General features: G+C 36.5%; 1 protein-coding gene across 3 annotated transcripts in view; it reads right to left on the bottom strand.

Annotated features, from left to right (window-relative positions):
- The window catches only part of LOC126281242 (ubinuclein-1), a 338,292-nt gene that overhangs the window by 44,515 nt on the left and 269,813 nt on the right, over nucleotides 1-23,964 (bottom strand). For all 3 annotated transcript variants that reach the window (XM_049980023.1, XM_049980024.1, XM_049980025.1), the window contains 2 exons: nucleotides 18,426-18,611; nucleotides 10,617-12,496 (listed from right to left, as the gene is read on the bottom strand). In XM_049980023.1, coding sequence (XP_049835980.1) covers nucleotides 10,617-12,496; nucleotides 18,426-18,611 — 2,066 coding nt within the window. The remainder of the gene's footprint in view (nucleotides 1-10,616; nucleotides 12,497-18,425; nucleotides 18,612-23,964) is intronic.

Raw genomic sequence — 23,964 nt, 5'->3', positions numbered from 1 at the left:
GAACACACTTGTTCGTGGTATTTTAAGAGTTGCACATTGGGGTTTTTCTTTTATCTCTGATGATGTTAGGTACATAGTGAAAGGACAGCTTGATAAATGTGGACGAAGGGAAAAACGTTTTCCTTGTAACATGCAGAGATTGAGTAGTCACGGTCATTCTTACAGCGTCACTATGCCATATTAAGCGTCTGGCTATCTGAGAACATTAAAGGCGACATGCCAAAGTGAGTTACGAGGCAGTGAAATCCTATTTACAGAATGTTGGTGAAAAAATGAAAATATCGATTCCAAAAATGTAATCAATTATGACAAGACCAATCTGTGTGATGACACAGAGGAAGTATGTGATTGACAGAAGGAGAACAAAATGTCCTGAAAGGATCTTAGATTCTTCTAAGATTAGTATATTTCAGTAATGAAAGCAAAAATTAGATGTTGTTCCAGGAAAATCCATTTTAGGCATTGACATAATTGCGAGAGAATATGCTGGCTCAGTGTCTGAATTGCTTGTGAATAATGATGCAATATCCACTGGTGACAAAAGCAACAGAACAGGGGAAGCACTTCTGGGAGTGGAGGCTTTTATTCTTGTGGTTTATCCACACATGACGGGGAGGGGGGTAGCAAAATAGGCAGTTTGTCACAATCACAACAGAAGTGGGTGCAAAGGAAATGGAAGTGAGATTTCTGCATCCACACCAAGGCAGCAAATCTCTGTTTATTTTTCCTGTCATTCCAGATGATGACACTGTTGACAAAGGCCAAATTGAAAGAGTGTGGCTAACTCCAAGAGAAGAAAAGGGGAAGTTTTCTTTCACTCAGAACATATATTGTAGGTTTTTATTGATTTGATGGGTTAGTAGACTGTCTTTATTAATGAAATATATATTGTAAATATGTCTGTGAAAGTTTTCTAAATGTGTGTCAAATGTTTACTGAAGATGTATAGAATATTTTCGTAACAATCTGTAGAAAATGTTTTTTAAACATGTTCCTAAATATGTGTATTTTTTAAGAAGATAGTCACTGTCTGAAATTACCCCATTAGAGGGTAATATGGACCTTTGCATGAAAGTTCAATGAATGTCTGAAATTACATCATCAAAGGGGTAACATCAGACAGTTTTTATTTGTTAGATTCTGACTCACCAAAAAGTATTTTTGACTAAAGTTCTTTGATCATATTATCTTCCAACGTCATCCATAATATCTTGCACTTTTTGTCACGAGAATCTAATGTTCTTTATGAAGTTAACTTAAAGAATATGAAAATTCCATCCGATCTTACCCCACCTTACAGTATTATTAAGACAAATCCTTTTTCAATTAATTGCTAGTATAAGTGATAACTAGCTAGGTAGACGATTGTGATAAGTTTACTCATGTCATGCAAGACCAAAACCTCTAAAGATCTTTGAGAACTTTATGACAATTTGTTGGGTGAGATTTTACTAGTATGCTTGTCTCAGCTCGTCACACAATATTTGCAGATAGATGAAACCCAAGTGTCAGTGACAAATATCTTACGGCTTACATATGGACTCTTTATCTTTGTTATTGAACCATAGTTGATCATTACAAACCTAACTATCTCTTGCTACATTTACTACATAATGCATGTACTATCTCCATCACATTTTCCTTGTCAGGTCTGAGTGCTCAGGTAATTAGCAACCATTATCTTGTTAAATTACTATGAAGAAATATTACTCTATGTATTTAACATTACAAACACAATAATAGCATTATAATTACTGGTACCACCCTCAAAGTTCACAAAATTGTTTAATTTTGTGTATGTTGGCAAAGGTTCAAGATTTTATGCTACTCTATTACAGGCAAAATGAAATCTTCCTGGTGGCTGATGGAAATAAACAATTGGTCAATTTTTAAGGTATTTATTTAGTATTTTCTCTCTCTATGATTTGTATGCATCAGTGGTCAGGCTTGAGTGAAATAATCAATGACATTGAGAGTTGTGGAGTGAGGGAACTCTGATAATGGGACACACCTGACTGCCTTTATGTGAGTCAAGGTGTAAGTAAATGAATGGTTTATGGAACAGCTACTACTCTTGGGGTCAACAAATGGTGAGCTCTGATGATAGGTTAGTAATACTTGAAGAGTTATTTAAGATGAAGCTTGATTTTTATCTGAGCTATAGCAAGAAAACAAAGAACACAGAAAATTTAAAAAAGAACACATTTTATCACAGGGAAAAAGAGCATTGGGAAAATTGTAATGTAGGCTTCATTATAAAAAAGATAAGTGAAAAGAATATCATAGATATTGAAGGAATCTTAGACAGAAAAAGTTGCATTGTTTTAAAAACAAATGAAATATATTCCTATGAAATCATTTAAACTGTAGCATCCATATGCTCACATTCTGATGAGGTGGTAATACACCTCTGAAAAGAGTTATAGAAACTGATCAATAACAAAAACTCCATCAAAAGATGATAATGGGTAATTTTAGTGCAAAAGTGAGACAAAAACTAAAGACTAATTCTTTACTGGAAAACTTTGGGTGTATGATAGAGGTCATTCATTAGTAGAACTTGCCGAGAACAAAAGGTTTGTATTTGGCAAACAGGAATTACAATTAAACTGCTTGTATTTGCCAAGTGATGATGAAATGTTACAAGAGACAACCGACTTGTAAGATACAGAGTCAAAACAGATACAAAGTTAGAAATAAGCAGACTAATCAGCAAGAAGTGATAAATGTAGATTATCTGAATGTGTTTAAGGATAAAGGAGGTATACCAGATTTTATTATATGACAACACAGATAGATAAAGTAAAAATTGAGTGTTTTGAAAGGTAACACCAGATAAGAAGTTTAAAGACATTTGAGGTACAAAGGAAAAAATAGTCTAGGAGGTAAAGATGTTTTAATACGAATCATTAAAACTGGAAGAAAAGTCAACAAAAGGAACTTGCAAAATTATTTACAGAATTCCTACATAGGAAGAAAACTCCTCCAAACTGGAACATGCTAAAAAATGTCTTCTATTTCACATGAAAGGAGACTAACATGACAGGCAAAACAGTAGACATATCAGCCATCTCTCCTTAATTTAGACAACAGTTGCTATAGTTACCTTCATCCATTTGATTTTAAGCAAGCAAAAGAATAAGATCTATTAATACAACACTGGGAAGTCCCTAGAAGATTGCAAGTGTGGACAGAGTAAAAGTAACCATTCACCATACCATTAAAGCACTGATAAACCAAGATGCATGTAAAGAAGACATAAATTCTTGCTAACCATTCTGGCAGAGTCCTTTCACAAAGTTAATGGACTAACAATATGTGTAACTACACAAACAATTGTAGACTGTGCGTAACAGAAGGCATGGTGTTGGGGAGAGCAGTGGATGTGGGATGGAGGCTAGCAGAGACTGAGGCGAGGAGGGCAGCAGGACTGGAGCACGTTTTGGCCACACTTTGATGAAGGCCATTCATTTAGTTGGACAGAGGATTGGTTGTCATGTCCCAAGCAATTTGGCACAAATGTTTTGGTTTCCTCTTTATGCTTTTCAGTCTTTGAGGAACCCAGTGGGCACAAACCCATGAATATGCTAACCTGTGGAAAATTGTGTCAGCACTACACAGAGAGATGTCAAGTGAAGATGTACTTGCTTGATTGTTATTTGTCAATCATCTGAAATAAGAGTGTGTGCACACTGCAGCCATCACAGCTGTGTGCAGCTGGATTGCACACGGAAGATCAAACAGATTTCTTTCTCCTCATTCTGTTGACAACAGATGCTTCGCCCAGCTTCTATTCACTGCCTGGTGTTTTTAGACATTCTGTTAATATTTGTGATGGTGTGGTTTTCCACCAAAAGAAATTCAATAAATGATCATTATTTGGAATGCACCTCAGTTGCAACTGCTGTTTTGAACACTTGTTACAGTGCTGCAATCTACCAGGAGTTACTGGAAATACATGGGATGTAATGGGTATGTTTAAGGCTGTTGCAAACAAAATCATGCTTTTTGCTGAACCAAAACTGGCTGAGGGATGCCATACAAACATTGTTTGAAAGAAAGCAAACATTGTTGCACTTCTGAAAGCAGACATGGAAGTTGAAGATCTGAAAGATTATCAGTCATTATCTCTCCTACAAAAATATAAGCAAAGTTGATATTAAACTGAATGAAGGCTTATATCAGAGAGAAAAATATTACATCTTACATCTTAACTATAACTCAACATACTAAGGGTGAATATAACAATTGAGTAGTTATGGGCATGGTATCACACCATTTACAAAGCTAAGAGCTGGATGTGACATTGTCTGCCACAAACTGCAGGGGAAGAGTAGCTATGAGATGGCCCAGGATCTTATGGTAATTACAACCATCAAAGTCACCTCAGAAATTATTCCTGTGATGGATTTCAGAGATGTACAAATTAAATCAGCTAATAAAGTATAACAAAAAAATTCTATTAGCTGAAAATCTTGATCAAAATAAAATGTAAATCAAAAACTAAAACATTGTTTAATGAAAACCCAATGAAAGCTACAGTTTGTAATTTTACCCTTCATTTCAGGCAAGACTCGAGGAAGCCAACAGCCACTTAGAGAGAATAATAATGAAGCAATGTTCCAATACAAATTACCTAGAAGTAACTCTTCAGAAGCATTGCTTCAATACCAAATAAAAAGTCAATGTTAGGAATAATATGTTATCTTTGGCTTCCCTCTGACAACCATGCCTCCATCCTTGCTACCCTCCCTGTTTTCCTTTCCCTGTTGTTTCATAACCTGGGTTGCGAGTAACTGAATCCACTTTCCCTTCTTCCGTTTCTTTCCCCTCTCTCCTCCCTGATGAAGGAACATTTATTCCGAAAGCTAGGAACGTAAATTTTCGGTTCTGTTTTTTGTGTATCTATCGACTGTACTGAGCTGAGGTGAGTACTGGCCAGCCCTTCTATTTCTTTGTTAGTATTTGTTTCACATCTGTATATGATATATTCCATTAATCATTTAGAATAATATGTTATGAAATTCAACCTGCATGACCTGGGGATGCCACTATTCATTTATGACAACTGCTGTGAGCAAAGTACTTCTCCACTGAGGAACATTTTAGATACACAAGGAAATCTACACAAGCCATGAAAATCATCTGCCCTCAATGAAAGTTAACTACTAATAAGTGACAGCCTAAAATCAACAATGGAAAAACTTTTTACATGGCTTGTCTCACGCCTCCAAGTGGCAGCTTATAAGGGAGTGTGTTATGTTGTCTGTCTCCCAATACGACAAATGATCCATGGTTCACAGACCAACACTCAGCAACTGAAATCCAGGTACAACTTCTTGAATTTCACTGTAGAGTTCAAGGAACAAGCAATTCCTTGGCTGTGAGGTGGGACAAAATTGAAAGACTATCACTGGATTTTAGCCTCCCAAAGCTCGCATCTGGATAAGATCGGAATATACTTTGGATTAGTGTTGTTAAGCATAATGAAAACCTTTTCAAGTTAGTTTATTAGACTTCCCAAGACCATGTGAATGTCATATGACACAGTTCCACAAATGATTTCCTGTTTCCAGTGCCATGTGAAGACCTCCTGGAAAGACTTTGTATCTGCATGATCAAATGGAATAGATGTGACAAATTTCTTGGCTGTGACTGTTTAGCAATTTCAATTCATTTTGTTCCATTTAACCCAAAATAGATAGTGTGTTTTAAAGTGATACAATGCTTCTGAAAACTACTACTACTACTACTACTACTACTACTGTCATTATTAATACATTTTTCTAGAACATGCTGTTGAAACGTTAAGGGAAAAAATCTAACATCCCCCCCCCCCCCGCTGCCCCCCCACCCCAAAAAAAGAATGCTGCGTTATTTAATGCCCATAACAAAAACATTGTAGGAATACAGTAACTATACAAGTGTCATAACAGCTGTTACTTCTAACCATGATCAACAATTTAACAAGGAAGGTGATAAAATTATTGAGCAACACTATTACACCACGTTACAAATTCTATGATGTGTTGTGGAGCACAGACATATTTGTCATAAGCTAAGGTGAGTATAAAGTAATATGTAGTGCAGTACAGATGGAAAGAATGTTCTGTTTCTCAAGCCATAACACTTCTAACGCAGCTCCCCTGGCAATTCATATCTGCAGAATTAACAAGTCTCATTAGCATACAACTATCTGATTATTTCACAATGAAATACATCACAGGGGCAGATATGCTGGTGTGAGTACAGATGATATAAATATATCATTTTTGCTAAATATTATGATACAATATATGTTAATGTTTCCACTTGTTAGTAAATATACATTTGGTTTATAGCCATAAGGTCGTAATCCTAGGCATAATTCTCTGCCAAAGGTTTTGTCTTCCGCTGCTGGTAACTTCATCACATGCTTTTATGAGTCAAAAAGCTGTTACAGACTCAAACAAGATCAGCAAGGTGAACTGTTTATATGTATCACTGAACTGTTTATATGTATCCATGCAACAGTTGGTTGATGATCTAAGCAGACCTCTGCCTATTATTGTGGAGTCACGCCAGCTAATGTTACAGAGCTTGTAGTGGGGAAGATTTGGCACTGTCTGTCTATTTCAGCAGTAGGGCCCACAGCTTGCCTAATTTTAATCTTTCTCCTTTTCTATTGGAATTCTAATGGCCTCTCTGTACATTATAGCATAGTAATTATTAGATCTTTCTAAAACCACGGTGTCAGAGAAACGAATTTGGAGGTTTCCTGGTCCTACCGTGTGACTTGCTATTGCTGATTGAGCTGTCTCACCTAAGTGACAACTGCTTTTGGGTTCTTCAAGGCAGGCGTTAATACTTCTTTTTGTAGTTCCTATGTACACTTTGCCGCAATTGCATTGGGTTTTACATACTTCTCCTGTGGCGAGCAGTGGCTGTAGGTCCTCTGCAGAGTAAAAATATTCACGCAACTTTCTCGTTGGTTTCAACACTTACCAATATTGTGTTTTCCAAGTGCTTTGCTGATATGAACTGCCACACCTTCTTCTTCTTCTTCTTCTTCTTCTTTTTTTTTAAAAAAAAAAAAGAGGAAGGAAAACTATCCCTATAATTGGTTCTTTTCCATTGGTAACTCTAGACCTTTTAGGATACAGCGCCCTATTTATCTCTTTGTTGGAGTAGCCATTTCTTCTGAATGCCATTCTTAAATGATTGATTCAGTGCTCCAAATACTCTGATGCACAGATTCCTTTAGCCCAGGCTACTGATGTTTTGATTACTCCCTTTTCCACTTGGGATGGGGTTGGAAGTTTTGTGGAGGTACCTGTCTGAGTGAGTTGGCTTTCTTTTGTAAACCCTTGTAGCCAGTTTTGTAAAGGCCTCATCACTATTGCTGTTCATGCCGAATTGGCATTATTGTTATGGTAGGCTGAGTTTGTGAGTTCATGGAACGTCTCCTGATGCAGTACATCGCTAAGGCAATTCCTCCCTGCCACTATATAACACAAAAAAGGCCCTCAATGGCTAAGTGCAAATAATCGTAGGTATACTTCATAGTACATAGCAAAGCCAATTTACAACCACTGTCTGTTCACTTCTAAGACTTCACTAAATGACGTTCCCTGTCTAAGTCTGCTCTGGATGATGATCTATAACCAAGTGGACAAGAGCGGCTCTTCTATCATCCGAGTAGGCTTCTGTCCGTTGTCATCTAGTCATTGGGGGATTGCACTCGGCCGGCAATTGGCCAAGGCGAAGTCGATATCTTCATTCTCAGCACCGCACGTGGCACTGGTTGAACTCGTGCAAGTGGCAAGTCTCTATGGCACAGGCACCAGCTCGCATCTTTGCATCTGTGGTGCTTTTGCCTTGGCTGTATCTCATGTGGACAAGACAGCATTTTCCGTAGTCTTTACGCAGCCAAGTGTACATAGGAACTACAAAAAGAAGCATAAATTCTAAAGTACAAAAACAATTTAAACAGAAGACAAAAGCTGTGGGCCTTACTGCTGAAGTAAATAAACAGCACCAACTCTTCCCCACTACACCCTTTATAGTATACATAAGCACAAGTCCACAATTGTAGACAGCAGTCTGATGACATCACAAACTGACCACTGCATGGATATATAGAAACAATTCAGCTAGCCAAACTTGGTTAAGTTTGTAACAGCTTTCTGACTCATTAAAACCTCTCATGAAGACTCCAGCAGTGAAAGACGAAATGTTAGGCATCTAATTTTACCTTGTACCATGGCCTTATGCCTGTATATCGAATACTGCAAACACTGGCCATGAAAGCCTGTACTATATGAGTAAATATATAATTTACACATAATGAAATAAAGAAAAAAAGAATATCGTTTACTAGTAAGGAGTATCAAACCAAGAAGCAATGATCAAACCAACAACTTGACAATAACTCTACTTTTACGTTACCCGCTCATCCATAGGCCATTTTGTTTTTAAAAGTTTTGTACTTAATGGCAGTTGGAAATCTTCTAATCTTTAAAGACAATTTTTTAAGGTTTTTCAAGAATTGTGTCTAATTGCTTTATGAAACTGATGTCGCACTATCTCCAAATCATTAAGTATGAGGAAAATCAAGGACGGCCAGTCTGTAAAGTTCCATAGAAAGCAATATCCTACATGCCTTTGGAGATGCATTTCACTCACTTTCAGGATCTTTTGAAGCAGTATATTTTTCAGATCCCTTTTTCCCCTCTTATGAACTACGTAGGAACTAAACTACAGTTACAACAATTATGCCACCAAAATGACAGACAGTTGCACTATAGTTTTTGTAACAAAATCAAGCTTTCAGATTTAATGAGGATTTTTTTTTCAGCCTAAATGTGCTCATTTCAGAAGCCTGCAACAAAAATCAAGTATATGCCTAGAAACACACTTGACTATACACGTTGGATGGCCAGAAATAGTCTACAAACCTTGTAAGGGCTTTGCAGTGTAGGTTGAGCCCAGAAATAATTGTTAAGAAATAAATTTGATACAGCACTGAAGTTAACCAATCAGTCCATTAAGCACACAAATTCAAGTGGTCCATTAGAAATAGAGAGAGATAGAGATAGAGATAGAGAAAGAGAGAGAGAGAGAGAGAGAGTTACTTTTAGGGATTCAGGATTTCTTTACTGGAAGTTGTTTTCATAGCATAAATGATAGCGCACAAGACTGATCAGCCTTTGTTTACAGTTCAGTCATTACTAGTGTCCCATGTCCAATTTTTTATTACACTCTTGGAACGTGTATGGTGACACAGTCTCTGGTGGACCACTTTAATTTGCATGTGGAACAGCCTGATTGGCTGACTTCAGTGCTAATTATCTCAGAAATGGTACAACATATTGAATATTTTTCTTAACAATTGTTTCTCAGCACTACCTACCCTGCAACACCCTCACAACTTGTCAGACTGTTTCTGATCACCCTGTACAAGTATGTAAGGATCTGGCCAGGATTTTCCCCCACCCCACAAAAAAGGCAAATATTTGTCTTTTCTCGTATCTGAGTTGTATCCATCTTGCAGTTGCCATTATAGTAATATTCTGAAAACAACATGTTATTAACAACCACCCATGATGTCATAACTGGAACATTCATAAATAGCAGCCATGAATAGATAATGTCTCACACACAACAACATAATGCACTTATCATCTACGGAACACCACCAGATGTACTAACCATATGTAGACTTTATAGATTTAAGGGAAGCATATGGACAATTTAATTACCAACTGCTCAACTCTTCCCACAAACTTGTTTCGCATATCTTATTCTTATCCACCACAATACCAATTTCTACTCATACAAAATGGCTACAATAATAATTTTTATACCAAAAAGTATTCACATGTTACAAAGTAACTTACTTCCAACATTAACAGTTACTTTTAGGGATTCAGGATTTTTTTACTGGAAGCATCGTATCTATTACTCTATTCCTACCTCATAACATACGTTCAAGATTTTCAAACATACTTTTTCCGGGGAAGAGTAGGGGGGGGGCATAGAAATTCGATAGCTGAGAGCTGCTATCACCAAAACCCAATTTATGTGCTTACTAACTGGTCTTTATATATGCATGGTGAGCAATTATCATGCTCACACAACCGATTAAATAGACCTAAGATTTTCTCCACCACTATCACAGCACTGTCAGCCCCTTTACCAGGAAAACAGCTGAGACACACACAGACAAACAGATTGGGGAAACAGAAAATTCTACTAAACACTCTCTTGATCTGTAATGGTAATTGGCTTACATCCCCCCCCCCCCCCCCCCCCCCTCTTTCTGTTCTACTGGTCACCTCCTCCTTTTCTTTTTGTAGCCTCTGAAGAGGAAACTCAAGAGAGAACAGTAATATTATATTACTATTAAATTTACTGCAAAAATGGTTTGTAACAGAGTTTCATCTATCGTTCAGTAGCCTGCAGCATTCATTTTTGACCTTGGCATTTAATTTTTTCATATTTCAGTATTCTTTGCAAAAGGGAATACAAACTGATATAACACAAACTCCTATGTACATGCAAGTGTGTGTAAGATATTGCCCTTAATATTAAATTATGCAGATACTTTAATTTCTTTTATGGGTTAGATAACTTACCTTCCACTGTTAAAGAACTGTGTTTCATTGCAGTTGACCCCTGCTGTGGGATTGGCGAAATTGTTATAGCACCTTTTCCTGTTTTGAAGTTCAAAGTCTCAATCTCCGCCATTGTACTATCACGAAAAATGTGTTTTTGAAACTCTTCTTGGAAACCACTAAACAAAATGTTTGTTTTCCCAAATTCACTTGAAGACTTTGGTGATGAATGGGCACTCACTATATTAGCATCTTCAGATTCTACAACAGTTTTTAAATGTGAAGATTTTGAATTACTTACAGGATGCACCGAGACAGCAGAGTTTCTGGGTTGAGTGTATTTTTCTGCAGTCTGACTGGTATCTTCACCACTCATATTCTGTAACTCAACAATTGATTTCATGACACGACTAATTTCTTTGCCTATTTCTATATCAGCAGCAGACTGTTTGGACTCACTATTTACAATTGCATCATCCAATTTCTTGTCACCATCATTGCTTTTCTTAATTTCCATATCTGTTTCTTCTTTGTCCTGGACGTTTGTATCCAGTTCCCTTTTAGATGCTTGTGAAAGGGTAAAGCCATCAGCACTAGGTGTGACCCCCAAATGTTTCCCTTCACTAGTATGTAGCTCTTTTGTACTCTGATTGGAAGTGTTTACTGGAGAATCACTTATCATTTGGTTTATAATGTCAGCAGCTGCAGCAGTTTCTTCGCACAACTGCTTGTCTGAATTCTTTGTAAAGATTTTTGATGCTTGAGATTTCAGTTCTGCTGCAGAATGAATGGGTTCAAGACTTGCAGATGGGAGTTCTTTTGGAATACCTTTCTTTCTTTTTCTTATTTCAGTCTTCATTTTGGTATGAGTAATGTTACGCATATCGTCCGATCTAAAATTTTCACTCTTCTGATTATCATATGCGATGGAATTGTCATTTATTATTTCAATTACTTCTATACCCTCCTCTTCAAGATTGCCGGGTAAAGTAAGGTTGCCAACGTTGATAGGAGACCTTGTCCTCTCCTTTGTGGCATCTTGGAGAATTCTTTGCTTCAGGCTTATAACAGCTTTCGTGTTGCCTATAGTGTTGGAAGATTGTACTGAGGAAGAAATAGCTGGAGTTACACTAATGCAGTCTGGTAAATTAGCTAGAGAAAGTGCAGGAGACTTCTGAGAGACAACAGTCTGGGAAGAAACAGTAACAGGTATAATACTAATTTCAGAGTTTATTTTACCAGTACTGCTGCTCACAGATGGAAGAGATTGCTTACCCCCACCACTGATAGTCAAATCCAAACCTTTGGAAGGAACTATATCTACACCACCTTTAGTCTTACACTGCACAACACTCGCTACTGATACTGAAGGTGATAGCCTTTCAGGAGTACATGTAGGGCTCTTTTTCCCAGAAACATTTTGTCTTATAAACACATCACTACCACTTTTCACTTTCACAGGGCTACTTGACAATAAATGAGGCACTCCTACTTTGTTACCACTAGATGTCTGGGAAGCACTACGAATACTGCTACCACTACTGGTGGAATTCACTGACAAGACACTTGTAGGATTAGTAAGAGTCTGATTAGCTGCTGGATTAGGTAACACTGGGGTATTTTTAGGTCTAGGAACCACATTTCCTGCAGTACCATGATGAAACATTGCTGTGTTTAGTTCAGATTTCATTTTGACCACAGCTCCAGCCTGAGGCCTTACAGTGGGACCAGAATTTGGGTTTCCTGAAGTCTGCCCAACATTCTTCACTATTTTAAGTCCAGTACTGACGCTTGCTGAACCACCATTTGTATTGTGGTACGATGGTGTTGGCTGTGTCTGATTACCAGCTGATGGATAAGGTATTTTTCTTGGAAGAGCAACTGCCTTCTTCTTCTTCAGCCTAGAACAAATGTACAAGGCTTTAATAAAAGTATATCAATATACAAATCCCCCCTCTCCAACACTTACAAACAAAATCAACTGAGGAATTTACATAGGAGGAGTGACTGAATCCATTACCCAGAAACTATTTCTTAAAGCCATAAATAGCATAAGCAAGTAATCACACAACAGTGAAGTCTTAATACAAGTGTACACACGCTGGGAAATCCGGGAAAAACCTGAGAACTTTTCCATCTGGGAAAAACTCAAATTTTTTAGACTACAAGGAATTGTTCATTGTTTTAGTTTTCAGTTAAATTTTTGTAATTTTGATTGGCAAAAACTGATAATTTAACTAGAATTTTACTTTAGCCCACTATTGCAGAATAATAGCACAACAATAAAACAAATTAGAGAATAACACCGAAACAAAACTTTAGTTGCAAAGAAAAAGCAATATTAACAGCAACAAAACACAGTGCACCCAGACATGTCTGCTGACAGCAATATGTGCTAGAGGCTTTATGGCGAAAACTATGCAATTCTTCGTAACAACAAACTACTTTTAACAAGCTTGACATCACAACTGTTCACATTTCTAACACGACGTGGGAAAATATTGTTAATGGTGGTTTGAGAAGCGTTACTTTCAAAGTAGATTTTCTTTTACACAAAATGAATTATGTTATGTGTGAGAATGTGCAATTAATTTCTTAAATCACCGCGCATTTGACTCCCAGTCAAAACTTTAGAAAAAGAAATGGGCCCAGACCACAAGTCATTTCATTATTTAAATGTTTCCTGGCACATTAATGTTTGATATCTCGTGAGGTGGGGAGGAAGACACCCACACCAAGCTCCATGGATAGTTTTTCATAGATTAAAAATCATAAAGTAACATTGAAAAAAGTATAATTATCCTTCAAATAGCAGAGTGAGGTGAGTTCATGAGCAATTTCAAATGTAATTGCTTTTCCATCGAAAAATACAAGTGCTCGAAGGAACATGTATTCAGCTAGGTGACCCACGAAATGTTTGGTGCGCAGCAGTGAAATTTATAATCATGTTTGTCAGAAATATTCAGCTGCTGCAATTTCGCAACCCACGGTTGCTTCCGGGATTTGAATGACTCCTTACCCTCTCCCTTAAAACAACATCCTTTCATCTTTCCCTCTACTTTCCTCTTTCCTGAAGCAACTGTGGGTTGCGAATGCTTGATTTTTGTGTGTAAGTTACAGCATCTTTATATATGGAAACCTTCCACGTGGGAAAAATATATCTAAAAACAAAGTTGATGTGACTTATTAAACAAAAGCGCTGGCAGGTCGATAGATACACAAACGAACACAAACATACACACAAAATTAAAGCTTTTGCAAACAACGGTTGCTTCTTCAGGAAAGAGGGAAGGAGAGGGAAAGACGAAAGGATGTGGGTTTTAAGGGAGAGGGTAAGGAGTCATTCCAATACCGGGAGCGGAAAGACTTACCTTAAGGGGAAAAAGGTACAGGTACACACTAGCGCGCGCGCGTGCACTCTCTCTCTCTCTCTCTCTCTCTCTCTCTCTCTCTCTCTCTCTCTCTCACACACACACACACACACACACACACACACACACACACACACACACATATATATACCCATCTGCACATACACAGACACAAGCAGACATTTGGAAAGTATCTCGGCTATCAAGGCTGGCGGGATTACGTGACACGAGTTACAATTGGCTGACAGAAGCACATTGCAAACTCTGTGTACTTATACTTCTGTAATATTAATATGAAAATAGGCAGTGTACATCTTGGTGAGCACCAAATAGTTTCCAAAATGCCCCCCCCCCCCCTTTTTTTACTAGGTTTCATTTCCTAACATGACAGTTGACTTCTACGCTGGTGTGTGAAACCTTTATCATTCAAATGATAAGTTTCGCTACTCCAATGGAAAGTATATTGTCACTTAACGTGGAAAAAATGTACTTTTACCAGAGATTTTTTTTTTTAACAGAGCAATATCTGAGAATATGTTTTTCTTGACCATGTAAACACACCGCAATAGTGTGACTGCAAATTTATTCCTACATTGGCTCAAATATGTGATCTGTTGAAGTCAAGTACATGCTTCTCTCCGTGAATAGGCATGCACAAGGTATTTCTTTAAATACAACAATCATATAGCACTCTGAATATCCCCATTTATATGGCCCAAGGGCTTGCAGTATTACATGGGCAACCTTGATTCTCCCAGCTCACATCACCCCATTTCCTGAATTCCAACAGCCAAGTATTCTTGCATCCAACCAACCTCCTCAACTCAACCTCCATTAACAAACACCCTCCTTCCCCCTCCCCCTCCTGCACACACACACACACACACACACACACACACACACACACACACACACAATGATGTAACTTACCAAACGAAAGTGTTGGTATGTTGATAGAGACACTAACACACGCACAAAATTCAAGCTCTCACGTGTGTGTGTGTGTGTGTGTGTGTGTGTGTGTGTGTGTGTGTGAGAGTGAGTGTCATCTTAATCCCCTTCATCTTTCTCTTGTTTCTCCCCATCTCCTTTTCTCTTGGTTCTTAACTGCATTATTCATTCCACTTCAGCTTTCTTGTCCCATCAATAAATCCTTATTTCTTACTCATTTCTTCTTCTATATCTAGGATGAACCTAACACAATGCTTACTAATGTGTTATCTAAGACCTGCTACTCCCTCTCTAATGTTTACCCCTTCACCTTTGTCTCCTCTCATCCTCACTACAGCTAGGTCCATTTCATTCTGTGACCTGCCCTCCTTCCATAACCCATCCCTCTTTCCTATCTTAAGAAGAAGAAAAAAACTAGGATTTCTGGAACTAGGACTGCAAACACAGGCATCACATGCAGGGAATACAGTGACAGTTAGGAATTAATGGTCAAATAAAATGCAAAAGGTTACATACTATTGAACTTTCACTAGTTTCACTTATCAAATATGAGCCTCTTCAGATATTCATTTCTTTGACAGCAGGTTTAAAGTCTGCTTGTCACCACTGTCAACATTAAGTGTGATCTTACTCTATCATGCTGTCATTTCAGCATATTTGAGAGAGTAAGGGAAATGAACTTCAATTTATTTTTAAAATTTCTTTTTTACACGCCTTTTCACTCCTTATGTAACACGGAAGACAGAGAGAAAATTTTCTGTCTATTAAATCTGAAAAATGTTGACACCAATTATTTAGAATTAAATTATACAATTTTCATTTATTTGCACAACTGATTCATCATAGTCTTAGATCATTTTCTTCCTTCTGTACAAATTGCTTCAGATTACTTAAATCACTGTGCAGGAGCTATTCTAAATTTACCACTGTAAGAATCCATCTTAATTCTGATTTTTAAATATCTTTTCTTCTTTGATATTTTTTGTTTAATTATTTTCAAAATATGTTCCAGAATACAAATATTCCATCAGCAAATATTCTGTTGAAAAGTAGAAAAATGTCATTTGATTGTTCTCAATCAGTAAATCTGTTGAAAAGAATCAACACTCAATGTCAAATTATGATCGATTTTCTAAATATTTTTAGTGATGTTCCTTTTTAATTCTAATTTATATCTTTTTTTTTCAATTTTGCTTTCTAATCTCTCTAGTCTATCCAAACTGTTTTATGTTGTGTGTAACAGCAGCTGAAGCAATCCAAACCAGTTCATCAAACTGTCTATCCAGTTCCTTCTCATCCCGTATGGTAAGTCTCCCCTGACCCGCGGTTCTGGGTGACTTTCCGAAAATCTACTCCTTTTCCAAGACCTCGTGATTCCTTTTCCTTCCCCCTTCTTCCTTCCCTTTCAACCCTTCTGCCTGAAGAAGGAGCCACTGGCTCCGAAAGCATGCCCATCACAACAGTCTTTTATGTGTATGCTCTGTCGCTGCTTGGTGAGTAGATTTTTCATCTATCCAATGAAATAATTTTGATTATCCAGTTTATAATTCAATCTTAAACACCGACAAATGCATAAACATTCTAATTCACATCGAATACGAATCTTGCATTTCTACAGGTAAATTTACTGTTACATATATTGTTTGTTAAATAATACGCTGTTTCCATGCCAATTGTTCTCCTTTAAGCATCGTACTTCTAGTCAATTTTATCATATGAGTAAGTTTCATTTAACCCACAAATTTGCAGCTAAGCAATCAAGACCTTAAAGGCAGGTGTCCACTAACAAGTAATTTTCCGCAAGTTTACTTCTGCAAGTCATTTGGGCAAGCTTGTATCAGGAGCTTGCTGCAAGTACTTGCACTGTGTTTCCACCACAGTCGTGTTGTGAAATCGGCAAGTTGGAGTCTACAGTGTCGTGTTACAAACAGAGCAGCTGCCACTGTCATTGTGTTATTTTTATTGAAGAAAAATCACAATGAAAAATATAAAGTTAACAAAAGAGGATATGTTTGGGTGAAGAAATGGCTACAAGCTATCAAGAAACACTCTTAAATGAAATAAAATCAGATGACTACACTCAGATTAAAAACGTCCTGAAAATGTCGTACGCTAGTATTGAGCATCTCTTTTCTATATTACAAGCATATATTCAAAAACAGGACACAAAAATGCACCAAGCTATATCCCCAAAGACGACCTTTCAATTACTCTTCAATTTCTGCAAACAGTATTTATTACTTTTATTACCCAAGCAATGCATTTATGTTTCTGCTAATAATAATAATAATAATAATAATAATAATAATAATAATAATAATAGTAATACAATAAAGACACCTATGCTACCATTCTACTTTCAATTCTGGTGAAACAAAGTAACTGGTAAATTTATTTAACACTTTCTTGGCTGTGATAGCCGATTTTACAAGCTGTGTTTTTAAAGTGAGTACCATTTTAAACTCCCTCACTGCAGTGGTTGGCATTTAGCGCACACACACTGCCACTGCATTCTACTGGCAAGCTACAGACTTTATTACAGAGTGATTCAGCATGTTTATGTTTGTTTGTAAGTAAGTATTTGAAGGCCTCCTCCAATTGTGAAACCCACCGAATGTGAAATATGCACTGTGATTCATTTTCTTAGCATTAAAGGCAAGAAAGCATCTGAAATTCATTGTCAGATTAGTGAAGTGTATGGAGAAAACATTATCAGTGATGGGGTGGTACAGAAATGGGTGAGAGCTTTTAAAGACGGCCACATGAATGTGAAGATAAACAAAATGGGCGACCTTCAGGCATTACTGACGATTTGGTCAACTTCCGTACAGCCCAGATCTAACGATCAGTGACTACCACATATTCTTGTGTTTGAAGAAGCATCTGGACGGTCACTGCTCTAATGATTGTCTAGTCGGGCGGCATATTTCTACCGAGGACAGTATGTAGAAGCCAGTCGTACGATGCGACAAGTGTCTTAATATTGGTGGGAATTACATAGAGAAGTAGAGTAAAGTACAGGCTTCAATGTAAAAATAAAATTGCTACATAAAGTCAGCTCATTTTATTTTTATTTAAAAACAGTACTTAAGTAAGTACACAGCTCTTGAAAGTTTAAGGGTTCCAACGGTACATTTGTTTCGGAATATCTGTCTTCACACCATTCTCCAGCTGACTAACATTTTTGTACCAATATTGCACACATTGAATTTCTGAAAGTTTTTCTTAAACTTTCAGAAACTGACAAGTTCTGCAAGTATTTGCAGCAAGATGCAAGAAATGGTTTCCATTAACTTGCAGAAACTACTTCTGCAAGTAGTGAAAGTACTTTCTGCAAACAGTTTGTAAAAGTTACTTGCTAGTGTACACACACATTACAACTGTTGAAGCAATGCTATCCTGATGACTCAACTAAAAGAAAAATTAGCAAGCAAGCAGGGTAAGACTACTTATAAGACTGAATGGAGATGACCATTTGAAGTCTGTACATGCTGTAGTATATACTTACTGAGGACTGCTGTACACTTCCTTGCATTCTCGCTGGAGAATAGATATTTTCATCCACCCAGGAGGCCAAAGTGGTTTCACTTTCTCCTCCAAAAAATTACGAATGATCTCAGCTACACTTTCTTTACGTGGCTTCTGGAGCTCAATGCACTGCAGTTTAATGCGAACTACCTCACACAGATTGAACCTAGAAATAAATCATCATACATTATTTCAATTAGTCTACAAATTTATCAGTTTGCTTCTATTGGATGTTTCCATGAATTATAATTACTATGTGATCAGGCAGGGTGTTAACTCATCCATCCACCAAATAAGAATGATCACAAAAGTGCATAAGGAAATGCACATGAAAATAGGAAATGTGCCCAATAAGAGCCATATCCATCCAAATAAATTTCAGTCTTAACTGCCAAGCAGGCGTACCATTTTTCACAACACAAGTGGGCACACAACTTACTTCGTATCACATGTAAAGAATAATTGTCTTCATGTTACCAAGGTAAACATGTATGAGCAAAATCACAATTTAATCTAGTTTAATTAAACAAGGATAAAATAAATTTACATTACATGAACTAAAAGGCATTCTTTAGTTAAACAATAATAAAATAAATCTTTCTCTATGTCTGTTGATGGATACAAGTGTTTACCCCATAGTAATGATGTAATCGAAGTTTTGAACAGTGAAGTTTTATCACATCCCTGCTAACTGCTTATTTGATTACTAATTATCTTTCAGATAACTGCCTCATTGTGGGATTGTGCTGCTAGCCTGGAATGTGGATCATTCTGATGTATGGATTTTAAATTTTTTCTCACCTAGCTTGCACTTTATTTTATATTACAGCTGCTCTTTAGTTGTATGATAACACAACTTATTACTATGTTAGCTGAAGCAATAATGAAGGAATAGGTATGGGTTGACAATTGTAAAATGACAATGGAACAGTAAAAAGCAATGTCACTTTGGAAACCAATATTACTTTGGATTGGAGCACATTATACATAGACATGCTTGCTCAAGGGTTAACACCAGCTTTATCTCCATCGGCTGATGTATCTGCATTATATGGTGCTAGTAAAATACAGAGGAGCAGATATTGTAGAAGGTGAATACATTAGGACTATAAGAAAAGGAAGCCTATTTAGATATGTATACAACAAAATTTGGGTGAGGAATGTATGATTATTCTCAAGGGAGGAAAACTGAGTATGTTTCTTCTAGATAATTGAAATGCTCTGAATATTCCAAAAATTTGAGAAACAAGATCTGTTTCTGCAGTTGTGTATCTGTTCAATCAGTTATCGAAACAAGAGGAACTGGAGAAGGTGAGAGATCCAACAATATCAGACAGTGTAATTTGTGTTTCTGACTAAGATGTTTTCAATTCACTGCAAAGATTAGCCAGAAATTAACTGAAACCTATTTTAAAATTTTTATTTTGAATATTTTTAATGTTCCCCCACTTTCTTTATACTTTTACAACAGTAAATCTTCAACAACTGCTTCCTAGTACTATTTCTGCATGAAGAGAATCATTCACTGCTTTCCTCTCTTACTGCGTGAACGAAATAGTGTGACACTCCTTTCATTCTAAAGATTCCCAATAAGTTCACATGTACTACGTATAGTAACGAATTTTGCATCCCTACAAACACCAGAAGAAATTTTACTCATTTCAGTTTGTAAAAATAGCTCTTCTGAAGCATTTTGTGCACAGAATCAATGTACTGACTTTTTACCGTCCTATATTGTAACAACCACCCTGCAGAATCAAAATCTGAAAAAAAATCTATATTTATAATCAGAATATTCAGCCTGTAAGAAGAAATTTTTTAAATTAGAATATTTCTGCTTAACTGTTATTGACAATGTAGATCTGATTTGTCTCACTGAGCACTGGCTCAAGAATGAAGAGCTATTAATATCTAAATTACCAAATTTTACAGTTCACAATAGCTATAGCTGGTTATGTAAACAGGGTGATGGTTGTCTAACAGTTGTCAAAAATGTGGTTAATTTTTGTAAATTAAATAAACGCAATCAACTTAATGACAAGAAAATTTTGAACATTGTGTGCTTGCACTTATTCATAATAAAGTAATCATTATTTGTGTATACAGATAGCCCGATTGCAGTCTTTCAAAGTTTTTATAAATTCTAGACTGTGTCATGAATTAAATGTTGATTTTTTTTACATTAAGTTTACTCTTTGTAAGCAACCTTATAGCTACATTTAATATGGAAAACATTGTCTATAATACCACTAGAATAATTACTATCTCCAATAGCACTGTTGATGTAGTTTTTATTGCTACTTCTTTAACGCCATTATTAAATGTTAAGAATGTACCAAACAGGTTGTCTGATGACCACAGGATCATGATAAAATTAGAGTTGTCCTTTTGTATCACCTCTGGCAAGCCAAAAGCTACAAACAGGTGTGTATTCAATGATCCCAAAAATTTAGATTTGTTTAGGTTTATATTATGCCATGAATCCTGGCTTGTGTGTTCAATGAGGATGACATTAATAAGAAGGTAAAGATATTTCCTGACACTGTGGCTCATTATTTTAATATTGCCATTGCCCATAAAAGGCTATTAAACTCCAGAACAAATAAACTAGGGTGGATTACAAAGGTAATAATGACATCCTGTGGTACAAGAAGAAACAATATGCAGTAAGGAAAGAAAGGATTGATCCCATTTTTATAAATCTTTATTTAAAAAAAAATACAAACAGATACTTCGACAAGTTATAAGCAAGTGTAAGAAAATCACAAATAATAATTATATACACTGAAGCGTCAAAGAGACTGGTATAGGCATGCATACTCAAATACAGAGATGTGTAAATGGGCAGAATACAGCGCTGTGTTCGGCAGCCATACGTGTGCGAGTTGCATTTGTGTGTGTTTGCTATCTAATTCTGACGAAGGTCTTACTGACTGAAAGCTATTATTTGTGACAATCTTTTGTTATGCCTATCTGCAACTCAGTGTCTCTGCTATATGGTGAGTAGCACCTTTCCTTTTCACTATATTGTTACATTCCATCCTGGGTTTTCCATTGTTTGCTATAGCATATTTAAATATACAAGTTTAATGGGATAGAGATTAGATTAGATTGGATTAGATTAGATTAATACTAGTTCCATGAATCCTGAATACGATATTTCGTAATGATGTTGAACGAGTCAAATTTTCCAATACATGACATAATTAAGTTAATTTAACAACATAATTATGTAAATAAAATAGAAAGAAACTTCCACATGGGAAAAATATATTAAAAACAAAGATTCCAAGACTTACCAAGCGGGAAAGCGCCAGTAGACAGGCACAATAAAACAACACACAAACACACACACAATTACGAGCTTTCGCAACCGGAGGTTGCTTCGTCAGGAAAGAGGGAAGGAGAAGGAAAGATGAAAGGATGTGGGTTTTAAGGGAGAGGGTAAGGAGCCATTCCAATCCCAGGAGCGGAAAGACTTACCTTGGGAGAAGGATAGGTGTACACACACACACACACACACACACACACACACACACACACACACACACACACACACAAGCCTGCTTGTGTCTGTATATGTATGGATGGATGTGTGTGTGTGCGAGTATATACCTATCCTTTTTTTCCCCCTAAGGTAAGTCTATCCGGTACCGGGATTGGAATGGCTCCTTACCCTCTCCCTTAAAACCTACATCCTTTCATCTTTCCCTCTCCTTCCCTCTTTCCTGACGAAGCAAGCGCCGGTTGCGAAAGCTCGTGATTTTGTGTGTGTGTGTGTGTGTGTGTGTGTGTGTGTGTGTGTGTGTGTGTGTGTGTGTGTGTTTTTGTGTGTTATTTTAATGTGCCTGTCTACCGGCGCTTTCCCGCTTGGTAAGTTTTGGAATCTTTGTTTTAAATATAACAACATAATTAAGTTAATATAACAACTTTTTTTTATTTTTTTTTAAATTTTTTGTTAGTATGCAACTGGTCCGAGTTGTGCTGTTATAATTTTTAATTTAATTTTTTATTTTTAGTGTTGCTAACTTGCAGTTAACTAACTTTTTAACAGGATAAGTAGTCTGATGAACTGTGCTGCCCTCAATTATTAAGGTATCATCTCACATAAGCCAATCTGTTTTGTAGTGTTTTATAATTTATGATCTAAAATTTATATCACATATTGTAAATTGAATTTTCTTCTAAAAATTTAAGTTTGTCCACTATCCTTGTCTATCTTGTACATGTAGGATTTGATGGATCAAATAAATATAAAACATCCACTCTGTCAAATACAGGCACCACTGACAATGTGAACAGAAGCAGGTTTGGGTATAAGTTGGCAATGACAGTCCTTTGTGCAAGCTAGTGGCAAATATTATTTGTAGTGTCCGCTTCACAACGTTGAAGGCTGTGGACAAATTATTGTTGTGCATTGGTCGATTAATAAAAACAATAAAACACACAGAGAAAGAGGTAGTAATACACTTTAGTAAAGAAAGACGATGTACTACAGGAGACATACTGAAGACTGCTGATTCTTCTAACTACACCAACATGACGTTGTCTAGCTCCATATGGCTGTAAAATATTTTGTTATTACTTACATACAAGAAAGTCACAAATTTCATGAAATTAATTCCAGTAAATTAGTACCTGACACTTGTTTTTTGTGGCAACAGATTTATTTCAAGAGTGTTATGAAATAACCAACAATCAGTGATATTCTTTTATTTTTCGTATTCTCTTTACAACACAGGCAACATTTGATATTTTGCCAGCACATGATTAACATAAAAAGGTATTACTCAATCAAAAGTTCGGAGCATAACACAAAACTAAAATCATGAAAGCTAACATGAAAATTTACAATTTAACAAAAATGTGTACATATATGCATAATTCACTGGACTGTCACTAATCCAGCCATTCTAGGGACATAAGGGTGCCGGATTATAGAATGTTTGAAATTTATTTTATTCATTTATTTTGTTTTTTATTTATTTTGAACACATAGGGTACATAATGTAATGTACTTTATTAAACTGAAGGATACAATTTCAAAACATAGATGATGCACTTTATTAAACCAAAAATACATTAATTTTCAAGGAAAACTAAGTCCTTGAGTGAATACTGTACGTAATTGTACACTTGTATCACTCACTATGAAACATGTCCCTAATTTTTAACTGTCACAATGATGATACGCGACAGTGGCATGCTTTATCACACAACTGCTTTATAAGCATCACATCGGTACTTCATGTGTCTGGTTGTTGCATAATGTACTCCAGGAAGACCTTGGCAGCTTCAGCACCAGCAGTGTGAGAAATCTTCATGCTTTCTCCTCCTGTGTCTTCTTTTTCATCACTTTTACTATTACTTTCTTGCACACTTTTGATTATTTCTTCATTTGTTAAAGTTTGGTCCAGATCACAGCTTTCCTCATTCAGCCGCTTAGTAACATCTTCATCATCAATGTCTTCTCCTCCTGGAAGGTTGTGGAACATGTCAGTGTACAAAGTAATTGATAA

This window comes from Schistocerca gregaria, chromosome 7 (assembly GCF_023897955.1).
Source record: "Schistocerca gregaria isolate iqSchGreg1 chromosome 7, iqSchGreg1.2, whole genome shotgun sequence".
NCBI classification, from domain to species: Eukaryota; Metazoa; Arthropoda; class Insecta; order Orthoptera; family Acrididae; genus Schistocerca; species Schistocerca gregaria.
This window is presented reverse-complemented; position numbering and strand designations above follow the sequence as displayed.